The 27,567-nt window shown below is 48.8% G+C and overlaps 1 protein-coding gene across 1 annotated transcript in view; it reads right to left on the bottom strand.

Annotated features, from left to right (window-relative positions):
• Window positions 1-27,567, bottom strand: part of Eya2 (EYA transcriptional coactivator and phosphatase 2) — a 106,952-nt gene that overhangs the window by 14,210 nt on the left and 65,175 nt on the right. Inside the window, exon 9 of the mRNA XM_059259773.1 lies at window positions 3,467-3,556. Within this exon, the coding sequence (XP_059115756.1) occupies window positions 3,467-3,556 (90 nt within the window). The remainder of the gene's footprint in view (window positions 1-3,466; window positions 3,557-27,567) is intronic.

The raw sequence follows: 27,567 nt of genomic DNA, 5'->3' as shown, positions 1-27,567 counted from the left end.
GAGTCTTAACCTCCAATGTCTGTGAACATGTCTTTATTTGGAAATCGTCACAGCCAATGACCCAGGGGAGATTTTGTCTTTGCCTGTACCATCCTGCACGTGCCCGATTTGGTCTGGTTTGGGAAGCTAAGCAGGGTCAGGCAGGTTAGCACTTGGGTGGGATTCCAACATAGACCAACATGCACAGGGGAAGAATGCTACAAAGATGGCGTGACAGGCTTGCATGCTGAGGCACGCCCGAGGCCGCCTGGCGCTGGGAGCATGTGTCCCTCACAACCCGCGTCATAGCAGACTGGCTCCTGGAGAGGCCGCAAGGTGTGCACACAGTATTTGGGGCTTTCTGCCTAGGAGATGTGTCCACCTCCTCGCCTACTTATTCACGGCTGTTATCTCCATCAGCATGGACCTGTGGAATTCAATAGTTTATTTTTTTATCACTAAATCACCCCAGCTTTGGCCACTGGGGATCCTCTCGGTTTCATCCTGTCCTGTTTACATAAGGCATCGCTGAGTTTTAAGACCTTTCTTAGTTTCTGGAGACCCACCTGTCCTCAGCTCTTAAGCATATCCCGTTGGAGGTTACCACTACAACCATCTTTCCTTCCTTTCTTTCTCTCCTTCCCTTCCATTCCCTTCCTTCCTTCTTTTTTTCCCTTTTGTTTTTTTGAGACAGTATCTGCCTTGAACTCACTATGTGTGTAGCCCAGGCTGGCCTCACCTTGTAGCCCAGGCTGGCCTCACTATGTAGCCCAGGCTGCTCCTGAACTCCTGCTCCTGCCTCCTGAGTGCTGAGCTCACAGGTGTGCATCACCACGTCTGGCTCTTACTTCCTGACTCTAGGAGATGCTCCCGGTTAACCTGTCGACTCCCTGCCCACCTCCAGGGGCACCTTCAAGGACCTTCATGTTGAAGAACGGGGTGGGAGGCCAGGTTCTGGGTACTGGGTGGTGCATTGGTGCTGGGCTGGCAGCATTTCTATCCTCAGAGGACAGAGCAACTTTGTCAGATCAGCCTTTTAAATTCTAAAACACAGCCATGAACACGCCTGCCCGCAGGCATTACAAGGCAAGTATTGGATGTTTGGCTAACAGCTCACATCCCAAATATGCTGGATGTGGCTGAAGTGAGCACCTTCCTCGTCCCTGCCCAGACCTTACACATCTTCCCTGGGAGCCTGAGGACCGCTGTCATCGCTTCCGGCCTCACCTCTAAGGTCTGTTCTCCACACGGGGCGTCCACAGTAGTCTCCGAACCACGCTCTGAGGTTCAGTGTCCAGTGCCTCTAACCCCTCTTAGAATGTGACCCCAAGCTCCACCCCATTGTGTACCCCACCTTCTGTTGCTTCTGCTACAGCTATGCTGCCTCCTCTCCATTCCTGGAGCTGCCAACCTTGAGAGGGCCTCAGGCCCTTGGCCCTGCCATTCATTGTGCCTGGAAGATGACCCCCCCCCCCATAGCCACAGGCCCCTCTCTCACCAACTTTAGGTCTCTGCTTAAATGTCCGAGGGGCTGTACTGGATAGACAAAGTGTGATGGTTATTTTTCTTTTCCCCCGATAGGGTTTCTCTGTGTAGTTTTGGTGCCTGTTCTGGATCTCACTCTGTAGACCAGGCTGGCATGGAACTCACAGAGATCCGCCTGGCTCTGCCTCCCGAGTGCTGGGATTAAAGGCATGCACCACTACCGCCTGGCGTTTTTTTTTTTTTTTTTAAATAATTTATTTATTTGTATTTTATGTGCACTGGTGTTTTGCCTACATGTATGTCAGTCTGTGTTAAGGATGTCAGATCCCCTAGTATAGGAGTTACAGACAATTGTGAGCTGCCATGTGGGTGCTGGGAATTGAACTCGGGTCCTTGGGAAGAGCAGTCAGTGTTCTTAACCACTGAGTCATCTCTCCAGCCCCGTGATGGTTAGCTTTAATTGTTAAGTTTACACAATCTAGAAACATCTGGGAAGAGAGTCTCAGTGAGGGATTCTCTAGATCAGGTCGGCCTGTGGACATCAATTGCTGTTGGATGAGCCAGTCCACTGTGAGCGGCACCATCCCCTGGGGTTGAGTCCTGGTCTGTGTGAGAGGGAGGAAGGATAGCTGGACAGTAAACAGGCCTGCGTTCGCTGCTCTTTGCTCTGTGGATGTGACGTGTGTGCTGCTTCAGATACCCGAGTCCTCAGCGTCCCTAACGTGGTGGACTGTACCCTGGAATTGTGAGCGAGCATAAACCCTTGCCTCTCCAGGTTCTTCATCCTCCTGCCTCCTCCTCACCTTCCCATTTCCCATTCTCCATGAAACAGCTAGGGTTTTGTTTTGAGACAGTCTCACATGGCCTTGAGCTGCTATGTAACTGAGGATGACCTCAAGCTTCTGATCCTCCTGCCTCTATGTCCCGAATGCTGGGATTACAGGCATGTGCCACAATGCCCAATTTATATGGTGCTGGGTGTCGAACCCAGGGCTTTGTGCATGCTAGGCAAGCCCTCTACTGATCAAACTGTTCCTAGTCTCACTTTGATCTTTTTGCAGGAGACAGATTTTCCTGCCCAGCGTCTTCTAGCCCCACGCTGGGTTCAGCAGTTAGAACGAGTCAGTGTTTAGGACGTATCCCTTCTCTCTGAGCCCAGATCACCTCTCCCTCCTCCATCCAGGGCCTCGGCACTTGTTGTCTGCCTCCATTGCTCCCCATGTGTCCAAGGAATATAAATTTTCTTTTAAAAATCGTCCACCCTGGACCCACTGCTAATTATTGTTACCCCAAGAGGATCTGTACTAGTTTGCCTTAATGAACAAATTAAATAAAGGCATCGCAGAAGGAAGAAGAGGCCATCATCCCACGTGACTGGAGCAGGGACAGATGAGGGCCAGCAAGATCACCCTGACAACAGTGTCCCCCCCAAAGGACACCAACTACAGTTCTGTACTTTCCTAGAAGTCGTTAGTAAGTGATTCAAGCCTCTAAAAGAAATGGGTAAGCTGGAGATGGCTCAGTGTTTGAGTTCTCCTCTCTTCCAAAGGACCCCACGTTCTGTTCCCAGCACCCACATCAAAGCGGCTCACAACTGCCCATACCCCAGCTTTAGGGGATCTGATGCCCTCTTCTGGCCTCTGAGGGCACCTGCACTCATGTGCGCACACATACACATAAACAAAATGAAAATAAACTCTTTAAAAGAAAAGGAGCCAGGCAGTGGTGACACATGCCTTTAATCCCAGCACTCAGGAGACAGAGGCAGGTGGATCTCTGAGTTTGAGGTCAGCCTGGTCTACAGAGTGAGTTCCAGGACAGCCAGGGCTACACAGAGAAATCCTGTCTCCAAAAACAAACAAACAACAACAACAAAAAAAAAACAAAAACAAAAAAAAAAAACAAAAAAAAAAGGAAAAAAAAGAAAGAAAGAAAAGGAAAAAATGTCTAACAGAGACAGCAGCATCCCCAGTAACTTTGAAAGTGAGCATTGCGTGCTGACCTCCAGGTCATTGAAGAACAGATGTGTGTCAGCGAGGTTGAAGATCATCTCCTCCATCATGAGGCCGATGCGCACTGATGTCGTGGTGTCCTGTGGGAAAGAGAAGGGACAGTTTAAGGCAAGCTTGGCCTCTGGGGCTCAGCCCATCCCCTACCCCTCCACCCCGCCTTGCTTCTCTGGAAAGTAGCTGGAGTCCATGCTCTTCCGAATGGCTCACAACTCTTGTGTGGCTGAGAACATGGCCTGGGGTGAGAACGGCTGGTCTGTGCCAGGAGAGAAGAGGCAGATAGCACAGAATGACACCACTCTAGCGTGACGGCCACAAGCAATCCCCAAGAAACAGCAAGGGGGACAGGAGCATAAGGTGCAAAGCACAGCCGAGTCCTGCCACTGTGTTCTCCCCCACCCCACTATATACAACACAGTGGGCTGCTGTAACGGTTCCTCCCGTTGTCAATGGGATGGACATAGAATTACCATGGAAACACACCTCTGGGGTGCCTATGATGATGTGTCCAGAGAGGTTTGCAAGGTGGAAAGACCCAGCTGAGTGTGCTCACCACTATTGCCTGGAGTGGGGTCCAAGACCAGATGAAAACGAAAAAATGAGAAAGAGAGCTGAGTGGAGCCTTCATCTCTCTCCGCTTCCGGATGGGGGACCCAGTGTGACCAGCTGCCTCAGGCTCCTGCCGCCATGACTTACCCTCCATGAGAGACTGCACTCTCAAACCGTGAGTGGAAATAAAACCTAAATCCTCCCTTCCTTCCGTTGCTTTTTTCAGGGATTCTCCCCCCCCCATCCCCCAGCCAGGCTTTCTCTATGTAGCCCTGGCTGTGCTGGAACTCACTCTGTAGACCAGGCTGGCCTCAAACTCACAGAGATCCGCCTGCCTCTGCCTCCCAAGTGCTGGGATTAAAGGTGTGCGCCACCACTGGGCTTTTCGTCAGGGTTTTTGTGGCATGAAAGGAGAAAGTAACTAACCCAAGGCTTTGCCGCCAGTCACCCCTCCCTGAGGACGACATATCCCAGTGGACAGTGAACATGGCCACATGGCCAGTGCTCTGTTTTGTCTGGCTCATGAGTTAAGTATGTTTTTTACAAAGCAATGCTTGCTTGACTTGATTCTGAACTGTCCCCACAGGTTCAGGTAGTGAATACTTGGTTCCCAGCGGTGATGATATTTTGGGAGGTTCTGGAAACTTCAGCAGGTGGGACCTAGCTAGAGGAAGTAGGCTGCTGAGGGGTGGGCCCTTAAGGGTTGTATCCTGTCTTAGAAATCTTAGTCCTCCCTCCGGTCCTTCCTTCCCCCCCTCATGATGTGAACAGCTCCTCCCCTGCTGCCATGATGATCTGTCCAAGGGTGCAGACCAAGCAACCATGGGCTGAACTCTCCGGAACGTGTGAGCAAAGTTCATCTTACTTTTTTTTTTTTTTTAAAGACTTATTTACTTATTACGTATACAGTGTTCTGCCTGCAGGCCAGAAGAGGGCACCAGATCTCATTATAGATGGTTGTGAGCCACCATGTGGTTGCTGGGAGTTGAACTCAGGACCTCTGGAAGAGCAGCCGGTGCTCTTAACCTCTGAGCCGTCTCTCCAGCCCCCATCTTACCTTTGTAAAGTTGTTTTTCCAGGTGCTTGGGGCATAGCTACCCAAAAGCTAACAGTGTTTTCAGCCTGTGAAGATAGAGGAAACTCGACCCTGTACAGAGACTGTGTGCCCTGAAAGCCCTGTCTAGGCCTTTAGAAAACGCATCTGCCGGGCCCTGAGGACTCAGGTGTTTCATGTGGCAGAAGTCCAGCTGCAAGCTTCAAGAGCCCCTGCAGTCTCCCACACTTGCTCTCTCTGTTCACAGATCTGTCCAGGTTCCAGATGAACGGAAGTCTGGGCTCCAGGGTAAAGACAATGTGGGACTTGCAGGTAACAGTGGATTTGAAGTGTGTGCTGGTTAGTGTGTACCTACCTCAACTAGACACAACCCAGAGTCACCTGGAAAGAGGGAACCTCAACTGAGGAACGGCCTCAGGTGGATTGCCTTGATTGATGATTGGCTTGGGTAGGTCCCGCCCACTGTGGGGGGCACCATCTTTAGGCAAGTGAGTCCAGGCTGTGTAAGAAAGCTAGCTGAGTACGAGCCAGTGATCCAGTGAACAGTGTTCTGTCATCACTCCTGCTTTCAGGTTCCTGCCCTGACTTCCTTCTGTGAGGGACTGTGATCTGGAAGTATAAGTCAAATAAACGTGTTCCCTCCCTAAGTTGCATTTGGTCGTGGTATTTATCACAGCAACAGAAACCAGACTAGAACAAGCCATAAATGAAAAGTGGACTGAAGGCTGGGGACACGGCTCAGAAGAGAAGGACTTGCCATGCAAGCGTGAGGACCTGAGTTTGATCCTGAGAATGTACATAAAAGCCCAGTGTGGTGTGCAGACTTAGAATCCCAGTGCTGGGAGGCAGAGGCAGGTGGGTGTCTGTGGCCAGCCAGCCTAATCGGTGAGCTCTAGGCCAGTGAGAGACCCTGTCTCAAACTAAGGTGAATGGTGCCTGAGTAATAACTGTGGTAGCCCAAAGAGGCTTCCTAGTGAGACCTTACTCAGGGTCAGAGAATCTGAGCTTGCTTTACCCAGCAGGGCTGCATAAGGAGATGATTTTGCCATGGGCATGTTTGGAAGGGTCTACACTTGGCCTTATGGTGTGCTTTGATCTTGAAAGGGGGAGGTCTTTTGCCCCACCCCTTGGCATATTATAAAAAGCCCTTTTGAATAAACCTCTGGGTGGCTGGGTATTGACCCAGGGCCCTCCTGAAGCTATCCTGTGTCTCTGTCTTTCTCCTCATTGTCTAGGTCTATCTTTCTATCTGATATTTCCTCATTCCTCTCTCCTCCACCCAAGAACCCTTCGAAAGGTGGGAGCAGTCAGAGCTGGACTCCCACAGACTCCCACAAATAGCAGCATAGGTTCTTCCTTGGCCTTCACATGCTCAGGCACATATGTTCATAAGCACTAGCACATACATACACATGACACACATGTACACACACACACACACACACACACACACACACACACACACACACACATCCGGGAAGCACTCCTGCTATAACATAAATAATTCCCAAAACAAACCCTTTTTGACCTTAAAAATAAAACAAAATAAAAAAATAAGGAAACAAAACAACAAAAAAGAAAAGACTAAATGGAGAAAGTTACAGCTGCTGATCTTGGCTTCACACACACAGCTGTGGAGAACCAGGCCAGAACTGTGACCTTTAGCCAAATACCTCCTCAGGGCTTTGGAGCCTCCCATTCAGGGTCCTGACCAGGAGGTGGCAGACAGGCACTCTAACTGGAGAGGGCCTGGAGGAAGTCAGTGTGACCCAGGGAAGGTCGTGGTTATCAGAAACACGTCACCTCTGTGCCACTGTACGTCCCCTGTGAAAGTCACGGCCGCTGTGCACCTCACTGTGAGGGTGGCTTTCACACACGGAGGGGAGAGGAGAACTGCCATGTAGGCCCAGAAGGACTTACTCAGAAAAACAGGACAAAACAATCATTGTGTGTAAAAACCACTTCTCAAGGGGGGCGGGCTGGTAATATATATGTATATAGTTATGAGAGGGCAAATCGAAGATAGGAATACAGCTGAGCTCATGACTGGCTGGCAATGTCAGGACACAAGTAGGTTTGTGTGTGTGACCACAACAAAGGTGAGAGACTGAACCTTCTTTCTCTCTGTTTTTGACAGGGCCTCATAGAGCCCAGGCTGGCCTCAAAGCGTTGCAATTACAGGCACGTGCTACCCTGCCTGGCCTGTTTTAATGGATTTATTCTTTTGGTGCTGGGAGGACCCCAAGGCCTTTGCACCTGCTGGCAAGTGCTCTACCGTTGGGCTATGGCCCTCACCTTGAGAACTAATTTTTTTCCTCTTATTTTTCAAGACAGGGTTTCTCTGTGTAGCCCTGGCTGTTCTGGAACTCACTCTGTAGACCAGGTTGGCCTCAAACTCAGAGATCCGCCTGCCTCTGCTTCCTGAGTGCTGGGATTAAAGGCGTGTGCCACCACTGCTGGCTTAAGAGTTTTTTGTTTGTTTGTTTGTTTTTGTTTTTGTTTTTTTTCAGAGAATTAAATTTTTTATCTTGCATTTTGCCAAGCCAGAGATTATGGGTAATACAGAAAAAAGAAACTTGGAAGTAAACACTTAAACAGTTCAGTGGTGGCTAGTGGGGACTGTAGTTTCTCATATATATCTCATTTCTGATGTCCTGTGTAGAGCATCATGAATATAAAAGCATATGCACACTTTTCTTGAGTTGAAACAATTCAGAATAATTGGCAGCATATTTTGAAATATCACTTTGCTTTATTGTTGTTATTGATGTTTTGGAGACAGGGTTTCTCTGTGTAGCCCTGACTGTCCTGGAACTTGATCTGTGTACCAAGCTGGCCTTGAACTCAGATATCTGCCTGCCTCTGTCTTCCGAGTGCTGGGATTAAGGATGTGCACCACAACAACCCAGCTCTACTTTGCATTTTTAACCCAGGAGAAAAACTACTCATTGCTGTGTTTGAATATGAAAAGCCCCACCGGCTCAAGTGTTTGAACATTTGGTATCTAGTTGGTGTTGTTTTGGGAGGTTGTAGAACAAAGTTGGGTCACTGGGGGTGGGTCTTAAGGTTTGATAGACAGGCCCTGTGTCCTGTTTGCTATTTGCCTCCTGATTGAGGATGCCATGTGGCCATCTACCTCAGGCTCCTGCTTCCATACCTTCCTGGCCACGATGAACTGTGTCCCCCTTAAACTGTGAGCCAAAGTAACCCCCCCTTCCTTCCCTCAGTTGCTTTTTATCAGGTATTTGGTCAGAGCAGGGACAAAAGCCACCAATATACTCATGAACAAGGGAACCTCCTGAGAGACGTTCCATACAGAACTGAAGGTGGGTTGCAAAAGACTGGAACTAACTTAACCATCCAGCTGAAAAAGAAGGAAAGAGCAAGATGGAAAAACCAAATCTCAGCAGAAAGAAGTCTGCCAGGCTTCTTTGTGTTAATGCGAACACTTAAAATATGTTGAGGGGTCGGGAGATGGCTCCGTCAGCAAGTCCCTGCCATGCACGCATGGGGACAGGGGGGTTTGGATCCCCATGTAAAGGCTTGGCATGGTGGCTCTGTAACCCCAGTGCTGGAGGTGGGCCAGAGATAGGTGGGTTCCCGGAGCTCTCTGGCCAACAGCACACATGTATATTCACACATGACTTTATATATGTATTGTGGGAGCCCACAAAGGTTTCCTAGTGAGATCTAAGCTTGCTTTACACACCAGAGCTGCATAAGGGGGTGGACGGACCACGTGCATGGTTACAGGTGTTGGGAAGAGTCTGCACTTAGTTGTGCTAGGGGGAGGTCTTTTGCTCCACCCCTTGGCACTTCTATAAATAGCCGTTTGGAAGAGACAGAAGGGGCTGGTGGATATTGACCCAGATCCTCCTGAAGCTATCCTGTGTTTCTGCCTCCTCTCATCGGCTAGGCATATCATTCTACCTAATATTTCTCTCCCCTCCTCGTAGGAACCCTGGAAAAGATGGGGGCTAGTCCCCCACAACGTATGCATTATATATCTAGAACCGTACATATGTACATACCCCCTCCCAACATACCTGCACACACATAATATTTTTTAAAAGGACAGATAAGCTAAGACAAAAGCAGAATTCAGGTGTGAAGGCTGAAAGAAACCTTCCCATGCACCTCCCGCTGCCTGCTGGGTGATTCCTGAACACCCTCCACGACACACCAGTCTGTGGCTTCAGTCACACAAGCAGCAGTGGGACCCAATCAAGTGCCTTCTCACCACACTTTCAGACCCACCCTGAGCCCTGTATCAGCCGATGGCGCACGGAGTGTTAAACAGTCTGGCATGAATGTGAACACTGCCCGGTGTTCCAGGGCAGCTCTCATCCCAAGGGGTCCTGTCCACTTCCTCACGCCCGCCATCAGAACACACAGCAAGAGCACCTGATGTCCCACAGTGCAGCCGGAGATGCCAGGCACATGAAAGGCACCTCCCCAACCATGACATACTCTTTGGATTAAAGCAGAAGTCCAGTGGTTAACTTGCTAAACAAGCAACATCAGACACGGATGACTTGAAAAACAGAAAGCAATTAAACCCAGAACGGGAGAATGGAGACTGCAGAATGAGTTCAGTGTGGACCACGCCCCTGGACGGGCTGTGCTGGGCCAGGGTGGGGAGGATGGAATGCCATTCTTGTTGGCCGAGTCTGTTTGCGGGTGGCTGTTACCCTGTGAAGGCATAAACCTGGTCCAGACTTGGCAGATTTTTCCAGTGAGCCCTAACATTCTGCAGGTTTCTGGAGGTGACTTTGATGTCATCGTGGTGGTCTGTGCATGCCTTGGGCTGGGGGACTAGAGTGGAGTGGTGGGACTGCTCTTGGGACAGAGACAGCACTCTGGATCCCCATGAAGCCTGGGGACTCAATTCCAATGCCTTCTTGATGAAATTCTTTTAGTTAGAGGAGAGTGTTTCAACCACCAGCCTGGTGGTGGTTAGTCTATCTTGGGATGCCTGGTTGTATTTCTTGGGTAAAACTGTAAAAAAGGAAAATCTTTCCTAAAACAAAATCAATCTGATGTGAAACAAGTTAGGAAAGAAGGAAAGGCGAGGCTGGGAGAGGCTTTGGAATTAGGATGCCGAGTTACTCAGTGTGAGCCGCAGCAGTTGGTTTCTGGGGCTGGAGAGACAGCTTAGTGACAGGAGTACCTGCTGTCCTTCCAGAGGTTCCCAGCACCCATGTCAGGTGACCCACAATCACCTGTGGCTCTGGCTTCACGAGATCGGATGCTTTCTTCTGTCCTCTGAGGGTACCTGCATGTGCGTGGTGCGTGCACATACACCAGACATACACCATCACACCTGGGGGTGGGGGCTGATCTGGCAGAATGTAACACAGAATGGCAGCCATCTGCCCAGTCACCCACAGCAGATTCGTTAGGGTGTGTGGATCCCACTGTGACACGTCTCAGGTGCTGGAACTCACAGAGATCCACTTGCCTCTGCCCTCTGAGTGCTAGGATTAAAGGCATGTACCACCATGCCCAGCTTATAGCCCAGTTTGAAATGGTTACTGATCTCTTTATTGTTGGAATCAAAGAGTTCTTTACATATCTCTGGTAACAAAAGCAAAAAAAATTTCTTTTCCAGCTTATAACAATTGAACTGTGGTCACTTGTAATGAATGGTAATGAAAAGGTGTTCATTTATTTGTGTATGTGCGTGTGGTTGCACATGTGTGTACATGGAGGTCAGAGGAGAGCTTTTGGGCATCAGTTCTCTCCTTTCATTATGTAGGTCCCAGGGACTGAACTCAGGTCATTGAGCTTGGCAACAAGCACCTTTACCTGCTGAGCCATCTTGCCAGCCCTGCATCTAGAACACCCCCCCCCCCCCCCCCCCGTTCATTTCTGGTGATGAACCCACGCTAGGTAAGTGTTTTGACCATTGGCTGAGCCACATCTCCAGTCCTCAAAAGATTCTGACTCTGCAATTCGATCCTGTGTTCTTGTGAAGATGGGTGTGTCAAGCCCAGTGTGCCCCATGGGCAAGCCCACAATCGTCTACACATTGGGGGCCAAACTTTACCAGGTCTCTTTTCCAATGATGACCCTCACTGCACCCAACCAGAGGTGACTTTGGCCACAGCATGTAAGGTTTGGGTTATGAAGTGATTGTGGAGTTAACAGTCTTTCTTTGATACAACATCACATGTTGGGCATGTGGCCTCTTTCAAACAGTAGGCTATCTCCATCACTGATGAGGTGCCCCTGCCAGTGGCCACAGACAACAATCTCTAGGAGTCAAATGATTGGGCATACCGACTCTGGAGCCAGAAGGACTTGGGTTCAGGTGCTGGCCTGCCATTTTCCAAGGACATCGGAGGTGACAGTCGCCTCTGTGGGCCCCAGTTTCTTCAACTGAATGTAAGTAATGAGTTTTTGCAGGGATTCCTCTGAGTAATACCTTGATACCTCTTACAAAACACTTGGGGCCTAGGCACATTTAGCCAGAAGCTGCAGAACCCAGAATTGCCCACAGAAAATACTCCCCCCTCCCAATTAAAATTCTCAAGTAGCAATTTAACCCGCTGTTTTGCAACCCAGCCTTGGCCATTCTTTGTGTTTTTTGTTTTGTTTTTGTTTTTGTTTTTTTTTTTTGAGGCAGGTCTCTGTCTTCAAACTCATGATATAGTTGAAGATGACCTTGAACTTCTGATCCTCCTGACTCCACTTCTTGAGTACTGGGATCCCATTTATCTTGCTTGCTTTAGGTGGTTTGAGGGACCTAACCCAGGGCTCTGTGTATGGTGCTACAGGCCACAGGAATATATTAAAAGAACTCAGCTGGTTATGGCAAAGCCACTACCTGAAGTTATCAAGGAATTCCTTCAGAGGAAGCCAAATTCCAAGGAGCATTTGGTGTTATTTGGCTTGTTATATATCAGCTGTCTTCTGTTATGAAAATCATGTGTACCTTCATAGTTTTCCCAATTGATTTTTCCCTAAGAATTGCTAACAGTGTGGACTGATCACTCTTGGACACATACATTCAAGGTATCTGGAGAACAGCCTCAGGAAAGACTTCCTTCCCCCCAGCCCATCTGTTTCTCCCCTTTCAGCACTGGAATCAGATATCTCCCTTAGCCACATTCAAGGACTAACAGAAATAACAGCTCAGACCACCACATGCTAGTCTCCTAACTCAAGGTAAGGTAAATTCCACAAGGAGACACCGTCAGGTGGACCTTAAGTAATAGCTTTACACAATTTAGCTCAGACCCTCCTTTCTTACAGCCTTACTAACTTTATGGACCTCTAACTCCTTACATAACCACTTCTAGGAACAGTTAGATAACCTTCTGCCCTGACAGCTATGCTCAGCCAGAACCCCAGTTCAAGCCTCCCTGTAATTATTGTCATTGGCAGCATCCGGCCAGGTCCATCCCCAGATGGAGGAAAGTACCTTATCAGAGATACTTCTGTATTCTCTTAAGCATCCAGACTACCTGTTTGAGAAGGCCTGGCGGATGTGCCAATTAAGCTTAACTCCCTCCTTTCCCAAACCTTACCTCTAGTTCCAGATCTCCCTTTAACTATCACCAGAGGCATCTAGCTGTACACAGGTTGCCTAGTGACTGAGCACACTTACCCCCACCCTGCAGAAAAATGGCAGAGCTTGGACAGATAGGAGCCACAGGAAAAAAGAAGGCAGTTTTATTTTCTCCCATTGACCTAGCAACTCATAGATTCTTAACATTTTCTACCAATCACGTTTAAGACTATAGTTGAGCACATAAGATTCCCTCTTCTTAGATATTACCCGAATTTAGCCTTTAGTTAATTCATTTCCCCATTAGTCACTTCCCTTTGGGGTTGCAAATGATAATTAACAATTACTGCCCCCCTTTGTGATTCTTATCACCCCTCCGTTTGATCCCGGAAGCCTGGCTTTGCACTGCCAAGGGGTTACTGCTTGTAAGTGTACATAGACCGGGATTTCCAGGGCATGGGAAGATGGACAAGAAGATTTGGAAGAATAAATGACTAGACTAAGAGCTCGGTGTGCTCAGACTCTATTTCCCGAAAATAGTCCTCGCCGTTTGTAGTTCTCTCTCCTGAGCCCCTGGGATGTATAATATTAAGACTGGTCCCTCTAATATTATACAAGAGTATGGTGGACAAGCACTCCACTAACTAAGCCACAGCCATTTTTATAGATTTTTTTAAATTTAAAATTTTATAGGTATATATGTTTTGTCTGATGCATGTTTGTGCACCATGTGCATGCCTAGTACCCATGGAGACCAGAAAGGGGCATCGGATTGCCTGGAACTGGACTTACAGATGGTTGGTTGTGAGCCACCATGTGGGTGCTGGGAATTGAACCTGGGTCCTCTGTAGAGCAGCCAGTGCTTCTAACCACTGAGCCATCTCTCCAGGCCTTCCTTTTAATTTTTAATAGCATTTATGATGATTGGAAATCACCTTAAGTATTTTAGGTACTTGTGATGTAGAATCTCACCAGTCCCACACACCCGTAGGAGGCAACTTCACCAGAGCAGGTGTCTGATTTCTCACATCTGGACCAGCAGTTGCTCCAGCAAGCTCTTCTCAGATGTGACTGTATATGGCCGGCCCTATGTCCACAGCTTATTTCCTTCAGACAAATCAAGATTCTAAGGCTACACTGATAACAGTGGCAAGAGCTGGGATTTGAACCCAGGACCACTCAAATCAAAAAGAAAACTAAAATTGTAACCACTTCACTCCCTGAATGTGTTTTTGCAGAGACAGTGATATTAAACAGAATACTTTACTTTTATGGCCGTGAAGGCCATGGTCATGTTTCTTTTGATAAATGCCTATTTTAAGACAGCTGTTGTCTACTTTTTCAGAATGGCTTCGAGGGTAAAGGCATTTGCTGTGTTAGCCTGGCAACCTGAATTTGATTCTTGGGGCCCAAGCAAGGCTAGGAGAGAACCAACTCTACAGGGTTGTTCTCTGACCTCACACGCAGACCCCCCCACCCCCCCACCCCCCCACCCCAGAGAGAGAGAGAGAGAGAGAGAGAGAGAGAGAGAGAGAGAGAGAGAGAGAGAGAGAGAGAAACTCATCCTCTGGCATTTGGTTTTTTAGATGTGTTTCTGAAAGATTGCTGATGGATGGTTAACAACTTTAATGGGCTGGTTAATTTTTCTTCTTGTGCTTCTGGATACAAGGCCACTGTGTGTACCAGGCAAGTGCTTTACCACTGAGCCTTTCCCAGGCTACAAGTGGGCACATCAACATGGCCGTCGCTTGCTTGCAAGGTGCCTAGAGTACATAGTCTGAGTATTCTAGTAACACAACCAGGGGGGTTTGCCTTAGCTGTGTGTGTGCATGTGTGAGATATGCATGTGTGATGTGTGGGTGGGTGCATGTGTGGTATATATGGTGTGTCTATATGTATGTTTGTGAATGTATATGTGTGATAGATGCATATGTGGTGTATGTGTTTGTGGGATATATGTATGTGTGTTGTATGATATGTGCATATATGTGCTCAGGTGTGCAGATGTGGAGGACAGAAGTTGACTCAGGGAACCTTCCTCTATTATTTTCCATCTTATTTTTGAAACAGGGTCTCTCACTGAACCTGGAGCTGGACGGTGAGTGAGCCTTGGGATCCACCTGTCTCTACTGCCTACACTCCCCCTCGCCCCCAGTAATAGGGTTACAGACGTGTGCTGCCATGCCTGGCTTTACGTGGGTGCCAAGGATCCAAGCTCAGGTCCTGACGCTTGCATAGGATGCACATTCCTCGTGGAGCCATTTCTCCAGCCCCAGCTCAGTGTTAATAGTATTTCCAGAGGGGGCCTTCCTGGGTATCTGTGCCTCTAGTCTCCACCCCTAATGCCAATAGCAACTCCCCGCCTCCCCCCAGGGATGACAGCCACAGACATCTCCAGACTTGGCCCAACAGGCCCCGGAGCCAAGTCACTGCAGCCGAGAAGCCCCACTCCAGAGGACTGCAGATGAGAAAGTGCTGCTCTCAGGGCACGGCGTTAGCAAACCAAGTTTGGAGTTACGGAGTGGGAACCGCTGAACTGAAACTAGCTTTCCACCTCGGACAAACTGAATTACATTAAAAACAAAAATGAAAAAAACACGAACCAACCCAGGGCTGGGGCTGGGGCTCAACTGGCAGATCGCTCGCTTAGCTTGCCCGAAGCCTGGAGGTCGATCCCCAGCACCAAATAAACCTAGAGTGCGGTGTGTGACTGTAATCCCAGCACTTGGGAGGTGGAGGTTCAGTTCAAGGTCATCTTTGACTATCTAGTGAGTTCCAAGCCAGCCTGGGCTACATGAGACCCCGCCCCTCCCCCATATGGAAATCTCCCAACAACCAAGGCAGAAGGTGCCTCTTTTGTGTCTCAAGGAGGAAGTGAGACCCAGCAGTTAGAAAGGTCCTCACTGAGGACCCTGGGTGCACACTGGCACGCTGCCTGTACTTTCCAAAGGTGACTTGGGGCGGCTCACTTAACTTCATGCCCTTCCTCCTGACTTGTGCCGCCAAAGCACCTGCTTCCCAGAGGTGGGTCATCAACACCAGTCTGCTCACCGGGGGAAGCACTCTGCCTTCGGGGTTGGCCTGGCTGTCATCCTGGGCCTCTCTGGCCACACCTATAGTGTCAACTTGGTCCCTCCTTCTTCAGATGCCACCTGGGCAAAGGTTTTGGGGCAGAGGGAGGGTGCCGGCTTGGCACTGTGCCACCCGGGCCCTTTCCTCTCCTGTCAGGATCCAGACTGCCCTGGAGCCAGGCTTGTGTCCCCGAGTGGTGCTGTCTGGGCTTGCCCACGTTCCCTCCACAGGGTGGGTGTTGCGTTAACTCTGAAGCTGGATCCCAGCCTGCCGCCTGCGGTCACCTCACTTCTTCTTCTGTGTCAATTACCCTGACACCCCCAATTTCAGGATGATATACTTCTGCATGAAGACCCCTCTCTTACTTAAAAAAAAAAAAAAAAAAATCCCACCTGCACACACAAAATGGATTGAAGCTATCACACCTCCCAAACCAACCGGGCCTTTAAATATTCCTGCCAAGTAGCTGTTTATAAGCCGAACAAATAATTACTCTGCCACGAGGAAGAAAAGTACTAATTAAAGCTATTCATTAAAGCAGCTCGCCTGTTCTGTGGGGTTTATCTCTTTGAGTGTCAGCCAGAGGTCAGGGGCGGATTAGCACACAGTGGAAGCCTCTGCCAGTTAAACCTCCTCCTTGCGGTTAGCCTTTCATAATAAAGTTGTCGTTAAAAGCAAGAATTTAATGGTTTTAATTGGGTTTAATTACTTGGAAACTCCTGGAAAACAGATCAGCTTGTTAGAGAAAGAAAAAGAAAAAAGAAAAAACTATTTTTTTTCTAAAGAGGGAGACAAGAAAATGATGTTAGTGAAAAAAAAAAACAGGTTAATTCACATGTTTGAACAGTAAAGAAAAAACAAACCCAAACAAAAAAAAACCCCTCAAACTTGCTTCCTTGGCAGTTCCAGAGAACAGGAGAGTGAGAAAAATCTGAAAAGCTCAACAAATGGGTCTATCTGTACAAACAAGAACTTCGCCAAAGACCTCGGGATAAATTCTGTCATGGCCACAGCAAGAGCCAACTGAGGACTCATGATGGAATCAGGGTCATGAGGAAGAGAAAAAAGATGTCTCAGCTGTTTCCGCTCTCAGGGTGTCATGTAGCCCCACAGCACATGGGTTCTCCTTCTTGTTTTTTAATCGTGTACGTTTAAAGACTGCAATGCCGGCTAGCTGCAGCATTTTTCACTCTTACCTGAGGCCAGAAATTCAAAGCCAGAAACACAGAGGAGGCAGCAGCCTCCATCTTGTTTGCCCTGGACCCAGCGGCTGCCTGTACTAAAAGAGGGAAAATTCTGAAGGCCTGGGTGAGACGATCACCCTGACATGAGCCGGGTGCAGGATGCCAGGACGGAGAGGCGTGGCTGGCACGGGAGCCTAGTGCCCACAGAGTGGCTCTGAACACGTAGGTCCAGATGGTATCCAGTAGCTACTTGAGGCTCTACCCCGAGTCCTTAGCGGCGCTCAGTAGTTTCTCTCTTTGCTCATTACAAGTAGCAATCCTTCAGCATCCCTTCCACAGGCACAGCAGCGGACACAACCAGCAACATGCTTTATATTAATTAATTAATATTGGTTGTCTTGAGAAAGGGTGTCTCTGTGTAACAGTTCTGGCTGTCCTGGATCTCGCTCTGTAGACCAGGCTGGCCTCAAACTCACAGAGATCCACCTGCCTCTGCCTCCTGAGTGCTGGGATTAAAGGCGTGCACCATCACCACCCAGCACTTTTTATTTTTTTGAGACAAGATTTTGCTATGTATCCCAGACTGACCTCCAACCTGGAGGGATACCTCCTGCCTCAGTCTCCCTAGTATTAAGGACTACAGGCAGAACTACTACTCCTGGTCCCAGCAGCCTGCTTCTAAAGATTCACTTCCTTTTCTGTCCATGAATAAAGTTTTATTGAAACACAACCACACATATGACTTGTGTGCTGTCTATGGTTATTGTCCCATTACAGCCAACACTTTGAGTACTTGTGACAGCCTATTTGATTTTTAAGATTCAGTTTTTTCTTTTTTTCCTTTTTTTTTTTTTTTTTTTTTTTTTTTTTGGATACAGGGTCTGGTTGGCTTTGAACCCTGATCTTCCGTGCATTAGCCTCTGAGCCCTGGAATCACAGGTGTTCATTACCACAGGTGGTTTAAGAATCCAGCCTGTAAGACACTGCATTCATTTGCTTTATAAGATCTGCCTACCGCAGAGCTGAACCCTCCTAAATACACGTGACATGTTAATGTGCACATTCCAACCTTGACCCTGTTGATATCACAACTGTATTCCACAGGTGGAAACTGAGGCACAGGGAGACCAACTTGTGAGATACAGCTAGGAAATGAGGCTGGCTTTGAACTTGAGCCATCTGGTTCTAGAGCCTACACTTTAGACCACAAGAGGGTGAACTTTTTCTATACAAATCCGGTAGCCTAGGCTCCACGTTCTGTGTGGTCTCAAATACAACTCCTCAGCTCTCCCGCTGCATCAAAAGAGCAGCCATGGAGAACATGTAAGTGCTTGGGAGCCGCTGTGTGTCAACAGAACTTTACTTACAAGGACAATTGGTGGGCCATACTCGGTACACAGAATGGAAAAGGTCCACAGCACAAGATCCTGACCTGGGAGTCAAGGCTGGGAGCTGGGGGAGCTGGAGAAACCTTGCATGCTTAAAAAGCCTTTGCTGTGTATGATAACCAAGGGATCTGGAGTTTTCGCCTTATAACTCACACTATTCCTTTTTGTGGAATGTATGTACCAGTTATACAGATGGACAGGGTATGGTGGATGGCTGAGCTTCCACAGGATCCACTGAGCATGGGCACAAGCACTCAGCATTTATTTCTCCATGTAGAGGCTCTTCAAAGTCTCCTCTGTCTTGAACCATCTCTGTGTACCTGAGGATGACCTTGAACTTCTGTTTGTTTTTAAATACTTATTCATTGTGTGTATGTGTGAATACATGTGCTACAACTTGCACGTGGAGGTCAGAAGACAACTTTGGAGTCAGTTTTCTCCTTGTGGATCCCTGAGGCCAAACTCAAGTCATCAGGCTTGGTGGCAAGTGCTTTCACCATCCGCTGCCGTCTTTGGCTGGCCCTGCCTCGAACTCCTGATCTTTCTGCCTCTACCCACCAGGTGTTGGGATTACAGGTGTGCTCCACTGTGTCTCCTCCCTTTCTTAAGTCCTTCATTCCTCTGGCCTTTTCCCCTCTCCCTTTCTCATTTTTAAAGCATACAATCTGGGGCAGTGTGTGTGTGTGTGTGTGTGTGTGTGTGTGTGTGTGTGTGTGTGTGTAGCTCAGCTGTAGAATGCTTGTTGAACATACACAGACCCTGGATTCCATCCTTAGCAAAACCCCAAAGAAACTTCTTTTGAGACGGAATATCATGTAGTGAGGCTACCCTTACTCTTGGTCCTCCTGCCTCCAGCCCCCACACCTTCCCCAAGTGTGGCGATTACAGGTGTGCTCCACTGTGTCTGGCACAGGTTTGAATATTAATTGGTTCACTTTATGAATACAGGTGTTTTGCCTGCATGTAGGTCCATGCAACACATGCTTGCCTGATATCCAAGGAGGTCAGAAGAGGGTGTCAGATCCCCTGAAAATGGAGTTCCATGAGGTGCTGGGAATTGAACCAGGTCTTCTGCAAGAGCAGTCAGTGCTCTTAACCACTGAGCCAACTCTTCAGCTCCCAAACTTTTTTTTTTTTTTTTTTTTGAGTATATAACTCAGGAGCAGCGACCATCTCCATCTACTTCCCAAAGTTTTCTTCACTGAAAAATAACTCTGCATCCCCACAAAACACTGGTTCTCTAGTATCCTTTACCCCAGGTCACCACCAGTTCACATCCTAGCTCCTTGGACATGCCCATCTGGAATCACACACTCCAACTCTTATAACACACTGCTCCCTTCCTCTTCATGACCAAATGATATTTCACCACCCGCTTGTGTCCCCAGAGGGATCCTTTAGCTATACGCTCCTCCTTAGAATAAGGTCCTAGTGGGAGTTCCCCCAAACTCTGCCTCCTGCCATTAAAGGGGCCCCCAGATCCATAAACTCAGAGGGAATATGGGAAGCTGAACCCTAACAACGACAGTGCTGGTGCCCACCTGCCACCATCCAGCCACACTCCAGCACCAGAGGCTCCGGGAATCCCAGCAACCTTTGACACGCTCAAACCCCCCATTGTTGGAGACTAAACGGCATGACGCACAGGTGGGTGCGGGCAGAGGAGGGGGTGTAGGGGTACCCTCTCGACTTGAAAAGGAAAACCCCTGCCATTGTTTCGGTTTCCAGGGCACCCGAGACTTTCTCACCATGACCATTGAGAGCACAGCCCCTGTATTTAGAGAACAAAAGAACCTCTCGCCCCAACCCTAGTGAGTTCTCTTAGGTTTTCAGAACAGAGGGAAGCCTTCTTTCTTCTCCTCGCAGGTCCCCTCCAGCCGGTGGGCAGCAGGGACGGGGCTGGCAAGGGGAGGAGGCAGCCCTTACTAAGTCTTTAACTAGCCCCCAGTCCCCTCGACCCAAGCTGGGGGATTCCACAAGGAGACAAGCCTCGGCTTCAAAGACAGACCGTAATGAACGCTTTCCAGATAACCCCTAGCCGTCACCAAAACCTCTATTTTCTATTGAATGGGATCCTTTAATGCCAAGAAGACGCATAAGCACAGGCCCTCGCATTTAGGCTCCTGCTTGGGGGTTAGCTATTATAAGGGATTAGGATGACAAAGGGTACCGCCCCCTGCCAGAGGCCCTGTGACTGTCATTCACCTGCGTGACATCTTTCAAAGCTTCTCTGGCTCCCTCCTGGTCCACCCCCAGCAAAACAGCAGATGCCTGTGTTTCATGCCTTACAGGATGGGGGAAGTGACCAGGGAAGCTACCCCCAACCCTCTTGTACCACAAACAAAATAACCGTGGGTCGGAAGTGCCCATGCAAGTTGTTTCTTCATTGGTCACAAGAACCAAATAGCTTAACTGCCAGAGTCTGAAGGTGGAGAAAAGATTCTAACGTGAGCTCAACCCCAGCGGGGGGAACAAAATCTCCCACTTCCTCAGCAAATCCTTTCTAAATTGTATTCATCTTGACTTAATCCACCTCTGCCGAGCGAATTAGGCAGTATTTATTTTGAGAGTCTACTTTATAGAGTTCTAAGGACTGTGTTTTGCTGGGGCTGGGGCTCCGCAGCCCGTCAGACCTCAGGCTGTCGCAGGCCCAGAGCCCAGCACAGTGTAAATAAACACAGCTGAACTCCGGAGGAACGCGAAGGTTTTCTCATTAAAGAAATAAAATAAACAGCGGTCCTTAAGCACTTTGGCTGGTGTTTGTCAGAGAATGGAAAGGTCTAGATGCCTGAGAGGCAGCTGTGAACAGAGCTGTGTCCTGAGGTGGGTGGGGGTGGGGATTCAACCCAAGGGCCTGGGGATGAACTGTCTGCCCGGCCCTTCTTACCCGAACCTTAGAAATGTCAGAAGAGCAACACAATCATTTCTATTTTTAAAATTGTGTGTGTGTGTGTGTGTGTGTGTGTGTGGTGTGTGTGTGTGTAAATTTGTATGTGTATGTGTGTGCACGCGGTGTATGTGTATGTGTTTGTATGTGTGAGGTGTGTGGTGTATGGACTATGTTTCTATGTGTATACAATATATGTGTGTGTGGTATATGGATGTGTGTGTGTGTGTGTGTGTGTGTGTGTGCATGTCTCCTCCCTAGTGCTGAGATTACAAGTGTGTCACTGTGGGTTTTGGGAATTGAACTTAATACCTCTTGCTCTCGGAGCACACTTTGTATTGACAGTGTCTCTGCTTCACATCTTTATCTGTGGTCAGTTCTGCTTTCAGAACAGAGAGCCAGCCTGCTACGCTTCTCCTTCCCTGCTCCACCTCTGAAAGTGAACAGCGTCATTTTTTTTTTTCCGGAGCTGAGGACCGAACCCAGGGCCTTGCACTTGCTAGGCAAGTGCTCTACCACTGAGCTAAATCCCCAACCCCTGAACAGCGTCATTTTTTTTTTTTTTTTTTTTTGAGACAGGATTTCTCCGTGTAGCCTTGGCTGTCCTGGAACTGGCTATGTAGACCAGGTTGGCCTCAACTAAGAGATCCTCCTGCCTCTGTCTCCCTAGTGTTGGGATTAAAGGCGTGCACCATTACCCCTGACAAAGAGTGTCTTTCAACTGGACCACAGCACCCACTTCTGGGGGCTCTCCCCAATTCCAACGATGCCTCCCTGGGGAGCAGCCAGGGCTTCAGGAAGAGAATGTGGCCTGGCTTTTCCTCTGCCCCCAACTCCGGGGCTCCTGTTTCACAGCAGAGCCCTGTCCCATTGCGCTGTCCCCAACTCCTGCCCTGCCGCAGCCTCACTGGCCTCTCGGCTGGTTTTCATGCTCACCAGGGAGACTTCTTGCCTCAGGACCTTGGCAGATGCTAATCCCCTGTTTTTCTACCAGGCATCCATTTCTCCAACCTCCTTTTAGGTTTATATTCAAATGTGGCTTCTCTGTAAGGCTGCCTTTCTTGAATGTGAGCCCTGTTCCTGCGATACTTCCTGCCCCCCCTTACCTCTTTATGCTTTCTTTCTCTGTCCCGCTCTCCTTCTTTCCGATAAGGGCTCTGTCTGTGTAGCCCAGGTTGGCTTCAAATTGGTGATCCTCCTGCCTCAGCCTCCTAATGCTGGGACCGCAGATGTATACTACCACGGCTTTTCTCTGTGTTTCTGATTTATCTCATTTATTGTCTTCTTTCTCATCTCAAAGATGTAAGTTTTTCTTGGCCTTGGCTCCCTGCTGTATCCCCAGTGCTTGGGATATGGCTCTGGCCAGGAGGGGCTGGATGCTTGCAGAGCTGAGCTGCGGATGCTGTCTGGGCTCCTGTGCGGCATACTCCCCTGTGGCACTCCCCTGCAGCACACTAGGGGGCCGAGTCTTGGGTATACTGCAACAATGTCAGCTGCCTCTCTGTTTGACCCACAGGCTCTGCTGTTCCCTCCCACAACGACATGGCAGAAAATGGGTGACCTTGTGAGTCCCCTCTGCCCTTTCCTTCCCGATTCCCCCACATAAAGGGACGGGTTGGAAGTTGCTGGTTTTTTGGCCTAGTTCCCCAAAGCTCAAACCCACCGAGGAGGAGGAGGGAGTTCTGAGGATCCCTGGCCTCCCCACTCCATGAGCACTGAAGTGCCCGTGAGGCCCTCTCCCCGTTGGCCCATGTAGGAGCTAAGCCCACCAGAGGGACAGTCTGGGTGGGGTGAGACGGCCATGACCATGGCTAGCCTCACCATGAAAAGCTCAGGGACAAGAACGGGACACACCCCAGCGCCACCCTGAGCGGCTGAGGACTGTATCAAGCCCTCACCCAGGTCCTTGCCGCTGAGACTCCGGATGTCTGATCCAGTCTGGGGAAGGCTGGTGAAGAAGGCGGAGAACATAGGCTTGACTCCATTTAGTGCAGCGAGGGATGAGAACTCTTTCTGCTCCACACTTTAAGTGTCTCCTTGTCAACACTCACGGTCCCAGCAGACACTTCTGGCTCCCACTGCCTGCCAGGCTCTGTTTTAGTCCCAGGCTGCAGCTGGGACAGTGCTCCAGTCCAGTCCAAGGCAGAAGGAAACTGACCCGCGCACCACACAACCCAAAATTCTCAGGAAAACATTTTTCCATACTTTGGATCAAGTGGAAAAAGTTAACAAAACCTGCACAATAAAAACACAACTATATTGGAGACTGTGGAGGAGGCATGGTGGGTAAAGAGGGCTTACCACACCCGCGAGGACCTGAGTTCCAAAACTGGGCATGGCCACAATACACTTATAACCCGAGCACAGTGGGGGGTGGAGACAGGGGGATCACCGGGACTCACTTCCTGCTATCTCCAGGTTCAGTGAGAGACCCTGTCTCAAGGGAACAAGGCAGAGAGTGACAGAGGACACCTGACATCCTCCTCTGGCCTCAACATGTACACACGTGTGAATACACCACACACACACACACACACACACACACACACACACACACACACACAAAACCCACCAGGACTCTCTGTAAAGCCTGTTCCTGCTGTTGTCTCACTGGTAAATTTGCCCTGTAAAGACTTAAAGGTCACTGGGGCCAAAGAATTAGGATTAAATGGAAGCTCTTTTCTCTACACAGTGATGCTGATTGTGACCTGGATTACAAGACTTACCTTTATTCAAATGTTGATTTTCTTTCATTATTGAGTTTTGGTATTGATCTGAGTTTTTCAAACACTGTATTAAAATCTGGCTGATATTCACATCTCAAGTTTTGGTACAGTTTGGTTTTATGCCTGAGGTACCTAACTGAGGCCGGCAAGCATAGGGAATAGCTAAATGGGCTGGGACTCCACTTGGCTTGGGCTGTGTGCACACTCATCTCCAAACAGTAGGATTAGCTAGCCCTTCCTCAGGAGCCACTTGGTAACTCTCCTTTTTAAACAATTTATTGTATTTATTCTTATCGGGTCTGTGAGTATACGCCACACATATGCCACATTGTCTCTATGCAGGTCAGAGGTTAACTTTTGGGAGTTAGTTCTCTCTTTCCACTGTGGTTTCTAGGGACTGAACTCAGGTCATCAAGCAACTTTACCTGCTGAGCCATCTTGTGGGTCTAGTAACTCCCCTTTTATGTATTCCCCTGGACATGTATTCCAGAACATGTCTGAATATGGGAGTCAGGAGCCTGATCTGGCCTGAACAAGCTCTGGGTGTGTGAGCAAAAAGGCACACCACATCCTCCGAGTGAACTTTTAGGGCAAACACCTATTTACTCTCTTATGTCTATACAGACCTGGGTAAATGGCATGGTTAAAATCAGATGCATGATGGGAAGGGGCATGTGCAGTGAGCAAAGGCTTACATAATCCAAGTCTGTCAATCGAAGCAGAAAACCTTTGGCTCTACAGCCCTTACCAACCAGCTCCTCCTCCTAGACCCCAAAACGGAAGGCATGACAATACCCAGGCCCTTGAGTACTCTGGTTCAAGTTGTCTGCTGCTGCCGTGAGGCAGCACATCTGATCTGCCCCTGATGCTTTTCCTGAAAAGTCCCCCTGCCACATGTAATCTGTGCCTTTTTCAGGTCTTTGACTAAGGCACCAAGAACCTGGAAACACCTGGCAGGGCCTGTGACCTCCAGTAACATAACCCTGTCATGGGACTGCTATCACAGAGTTTACATTCATGTGCCCTGGTTGTTGGGTGGGAGTAGGCAGAAAATTAATAATAAACACTAACAATAACAGGAGGCAGCAAGGCTTGCTTGATGAGGGAACATTTGGGCAGGTTCCTGAATAAAGGAAGAACCTTGAGGAGAACTGGGAAATAAAATTCCTGGTAGACAAGACAGCATGTACGAAGGTCCTGTGGAAACCACAGACAATGTAACCGATGTGCTAGTTACAGAGGTCAAGATGGAGGTTCAACTTCCCATTTCAAAACTGACTGTAGAGGTGATGTAAACAGAACAGTGTGGTACTGAATAGAGACAGACACACAGACAGTGGAGTAGAACGGACAGGTCCAAATAACCCTGTATATGAATGGTTGTCACCCCCCCCACACACACACCTGAGTTTGATCCTCAGGACCCACACAGTGGAAGGGGATAAGTGACTCCTACAAGCTGTCCTCTGACCTCCACATGAACGCCATGCACACACATACTAAATAAATGTAACAAAACTTTAAAAATGAGACCGTGGCTCTGATCTTTCAATTCTGGGGATAAACTAACTCGCTGAGCCATCCATACTGAGATGGTTGTTTATGCTAAGCACACTGAATCTCAACACAGCCATCATCAACTACAGTGCAAGCTGGAGCCACTGTATGGAGCTTCTGGAAGGTGTGGCACAGAGGGAGTGTGGGAGGAAAGATGGTTAACACATCTCTCCTCAGATCTCATCCTGGTTCCAGGCAAAGGCTCCTATACCTTCCACCTGTGTCCTCCTAATTCCAGCAGGAAAAGCAGGGTTCAGAGAAGAGTGGGTAAGAGGCGTAGGAGGGATCAGTCATGGCTGGGGCAAGTCCACAAGATGTGGGAGGCAGCTACTGCGGGGCTGGGGATGGGGGTGGGGGATGTGAGTCCTGGGGAGGAGGGGTTGGCACGGAAGTGAGGGGTGACAGCTGCACTCAGCACCCCTGATTGGGATCAGGAAGACGGCCCAGTTTCTGTTTTAAAATGCAAACACCCTGTTTTGAATCATTCCTTGATCGTTCAGCTCTGGTCTCTATTCCCTAAGTAAACAGGGAGCCCTCCTCTGGCTGGAGCTGTGACAGATGTGAGTCCTGCTTCTGTGCAACGCTCAACAGAGTGACCATTGAGTGAACAGTGAGGCATGGGTCCTTGGCATGGATGTCCAGAGGGTTCTGACCTCCAGAGCCAGACTCACATGTGCTGAGGGCTTCTACCCTTCCAGAAAGGGTACTTCAGGTTCCTTTGGGGGCCCCAGCCCTCTCCCACTCAGTCCATTTGGTTGGAGTATAGGATGGTTTGCTCTCCATTTCTTCCACGCCAGAAATGGGCTCTGGGTCTAGCCTGGGCAAGTGGAAGTGCAGATGGGCATGGGAGCCAGTGTGGGACAGGAGTTGTGCTGGGATTCAGGAAGCAGAAACTCTTTTCTCAGGTGAGATTGCCAAGAGGGAATCAATCGCCTTGTGCAGAAGTTGGCTGAGGGTGAGCCTGAGGATGCTGCTCCTATATTTAGCCAGACCTGAATCTCAACAATCCCCAGGTGGTTCAGGTATTATGATTCGATCAGTTCTTAGAGTTCTGCTTGCTCTCAGCTGGTAGGAATAGGCACCATGACTACTAGAGAAAGAACAGCAGGCCAGAAGTGGAGGCTTTGACTTCTAGTTGTTATAAATAGTTGCCTCCTGGGTCTTGGTTACTCTGTCTGCAAAATGGGCTCAAGACTATGCTCATGTTGGTTGTTCCCACTTCTCGGACTTCCTGACTCAGAGTTGTAGCTTGGACTTCTCTCTAGAGCTCAGACTCACAAATCCAGTTGTTCTATAGACAGAAATAATGGTATACTGGGCAGTACTTTGGGTTAGAAACTGCCAGTTGTCTTCCACTATCTCTTTTTCCTTTCTCCTCCTCAGAGCAACAGAACTCCTGCATCTTAACTGGCATGTGATTGCCTCAGAGAAAGACCATTTTGCCCTGACTCTCTTGCAGCTAGGTTTGGTCATGTGACAAAATTTTAGCCAATGGAATGTGAACAGAAGTGATATGTGTATCTTCTGGGTCTACCTCTTAGAAGAGAGAGACAAAAGAAAAGAGGCTGGAGAGATGGCTCAGCAGTTAAGAGCACTGGCTGCTCCTGCAGAGGGCCTGAGTTCAATTCCCAGCCTGCACACAGTAGTTCACAATTATATCTAACTCCGTGATATCCAACACCCTCTTCTGGCCTCCATGGGCACCAGGTATGTAATTGGTGCACAGACACACATTCAAGCAAAACATCAAATTTAACAATGACAATAACAACAAAAGAAAAAAAATGAAGAATGGCTTCCCTCTTCACGTTCCCTTTTCTTGGCTGGAATGAAGACATGAGGTGAGCTGTGAATAATCTTGGCAATGACAGCAATGTTCCTGGGATGTCAGAGAGTAAGCCTGGAGGAGCTTCCATCCCTGGGGTTGGTCCAGCTTGAGCTGCTTTTGCCTGGACTGTGAGGGGTGCGTGCGTGTGTGTGTGTGTGTGTGTGTGTGTGTGTGTGTGTGTGTGTCTATATGTGTGTGTGTGTGCTTGTGCATGAGAAATTAGCAGTTAACTTGCTATTTCAAGGCTCTTAAACTCAGGTCCACCAGAATTAGCAAATAAAAATCCTCATTTTTTACCTTACAGGGAGCTGGAGGAGGGAATGGAAGGTTCTAGAA

The sequence above is a fragment of the Peromyscus eremicus genome, chromosome 4, assembly GCF_949786415.1.
Source record: "Peromyscus eremicus chromosome 4, PerEre_H2_v1, whole genome shotgun sequence".
Taxonomy (NCBI): domain Eukaryota; kingdom Metazoa; phylum Chordata; class Mammalia; order Rodentia; family Cricetidae; genus Peromyscus; species Peromyscus eremicus.
The sequence above is the reverse complement of the archived record's forward strand: the minus strand, read 5'-3'. Positions and strand labels throughout refer to the sequence as shown.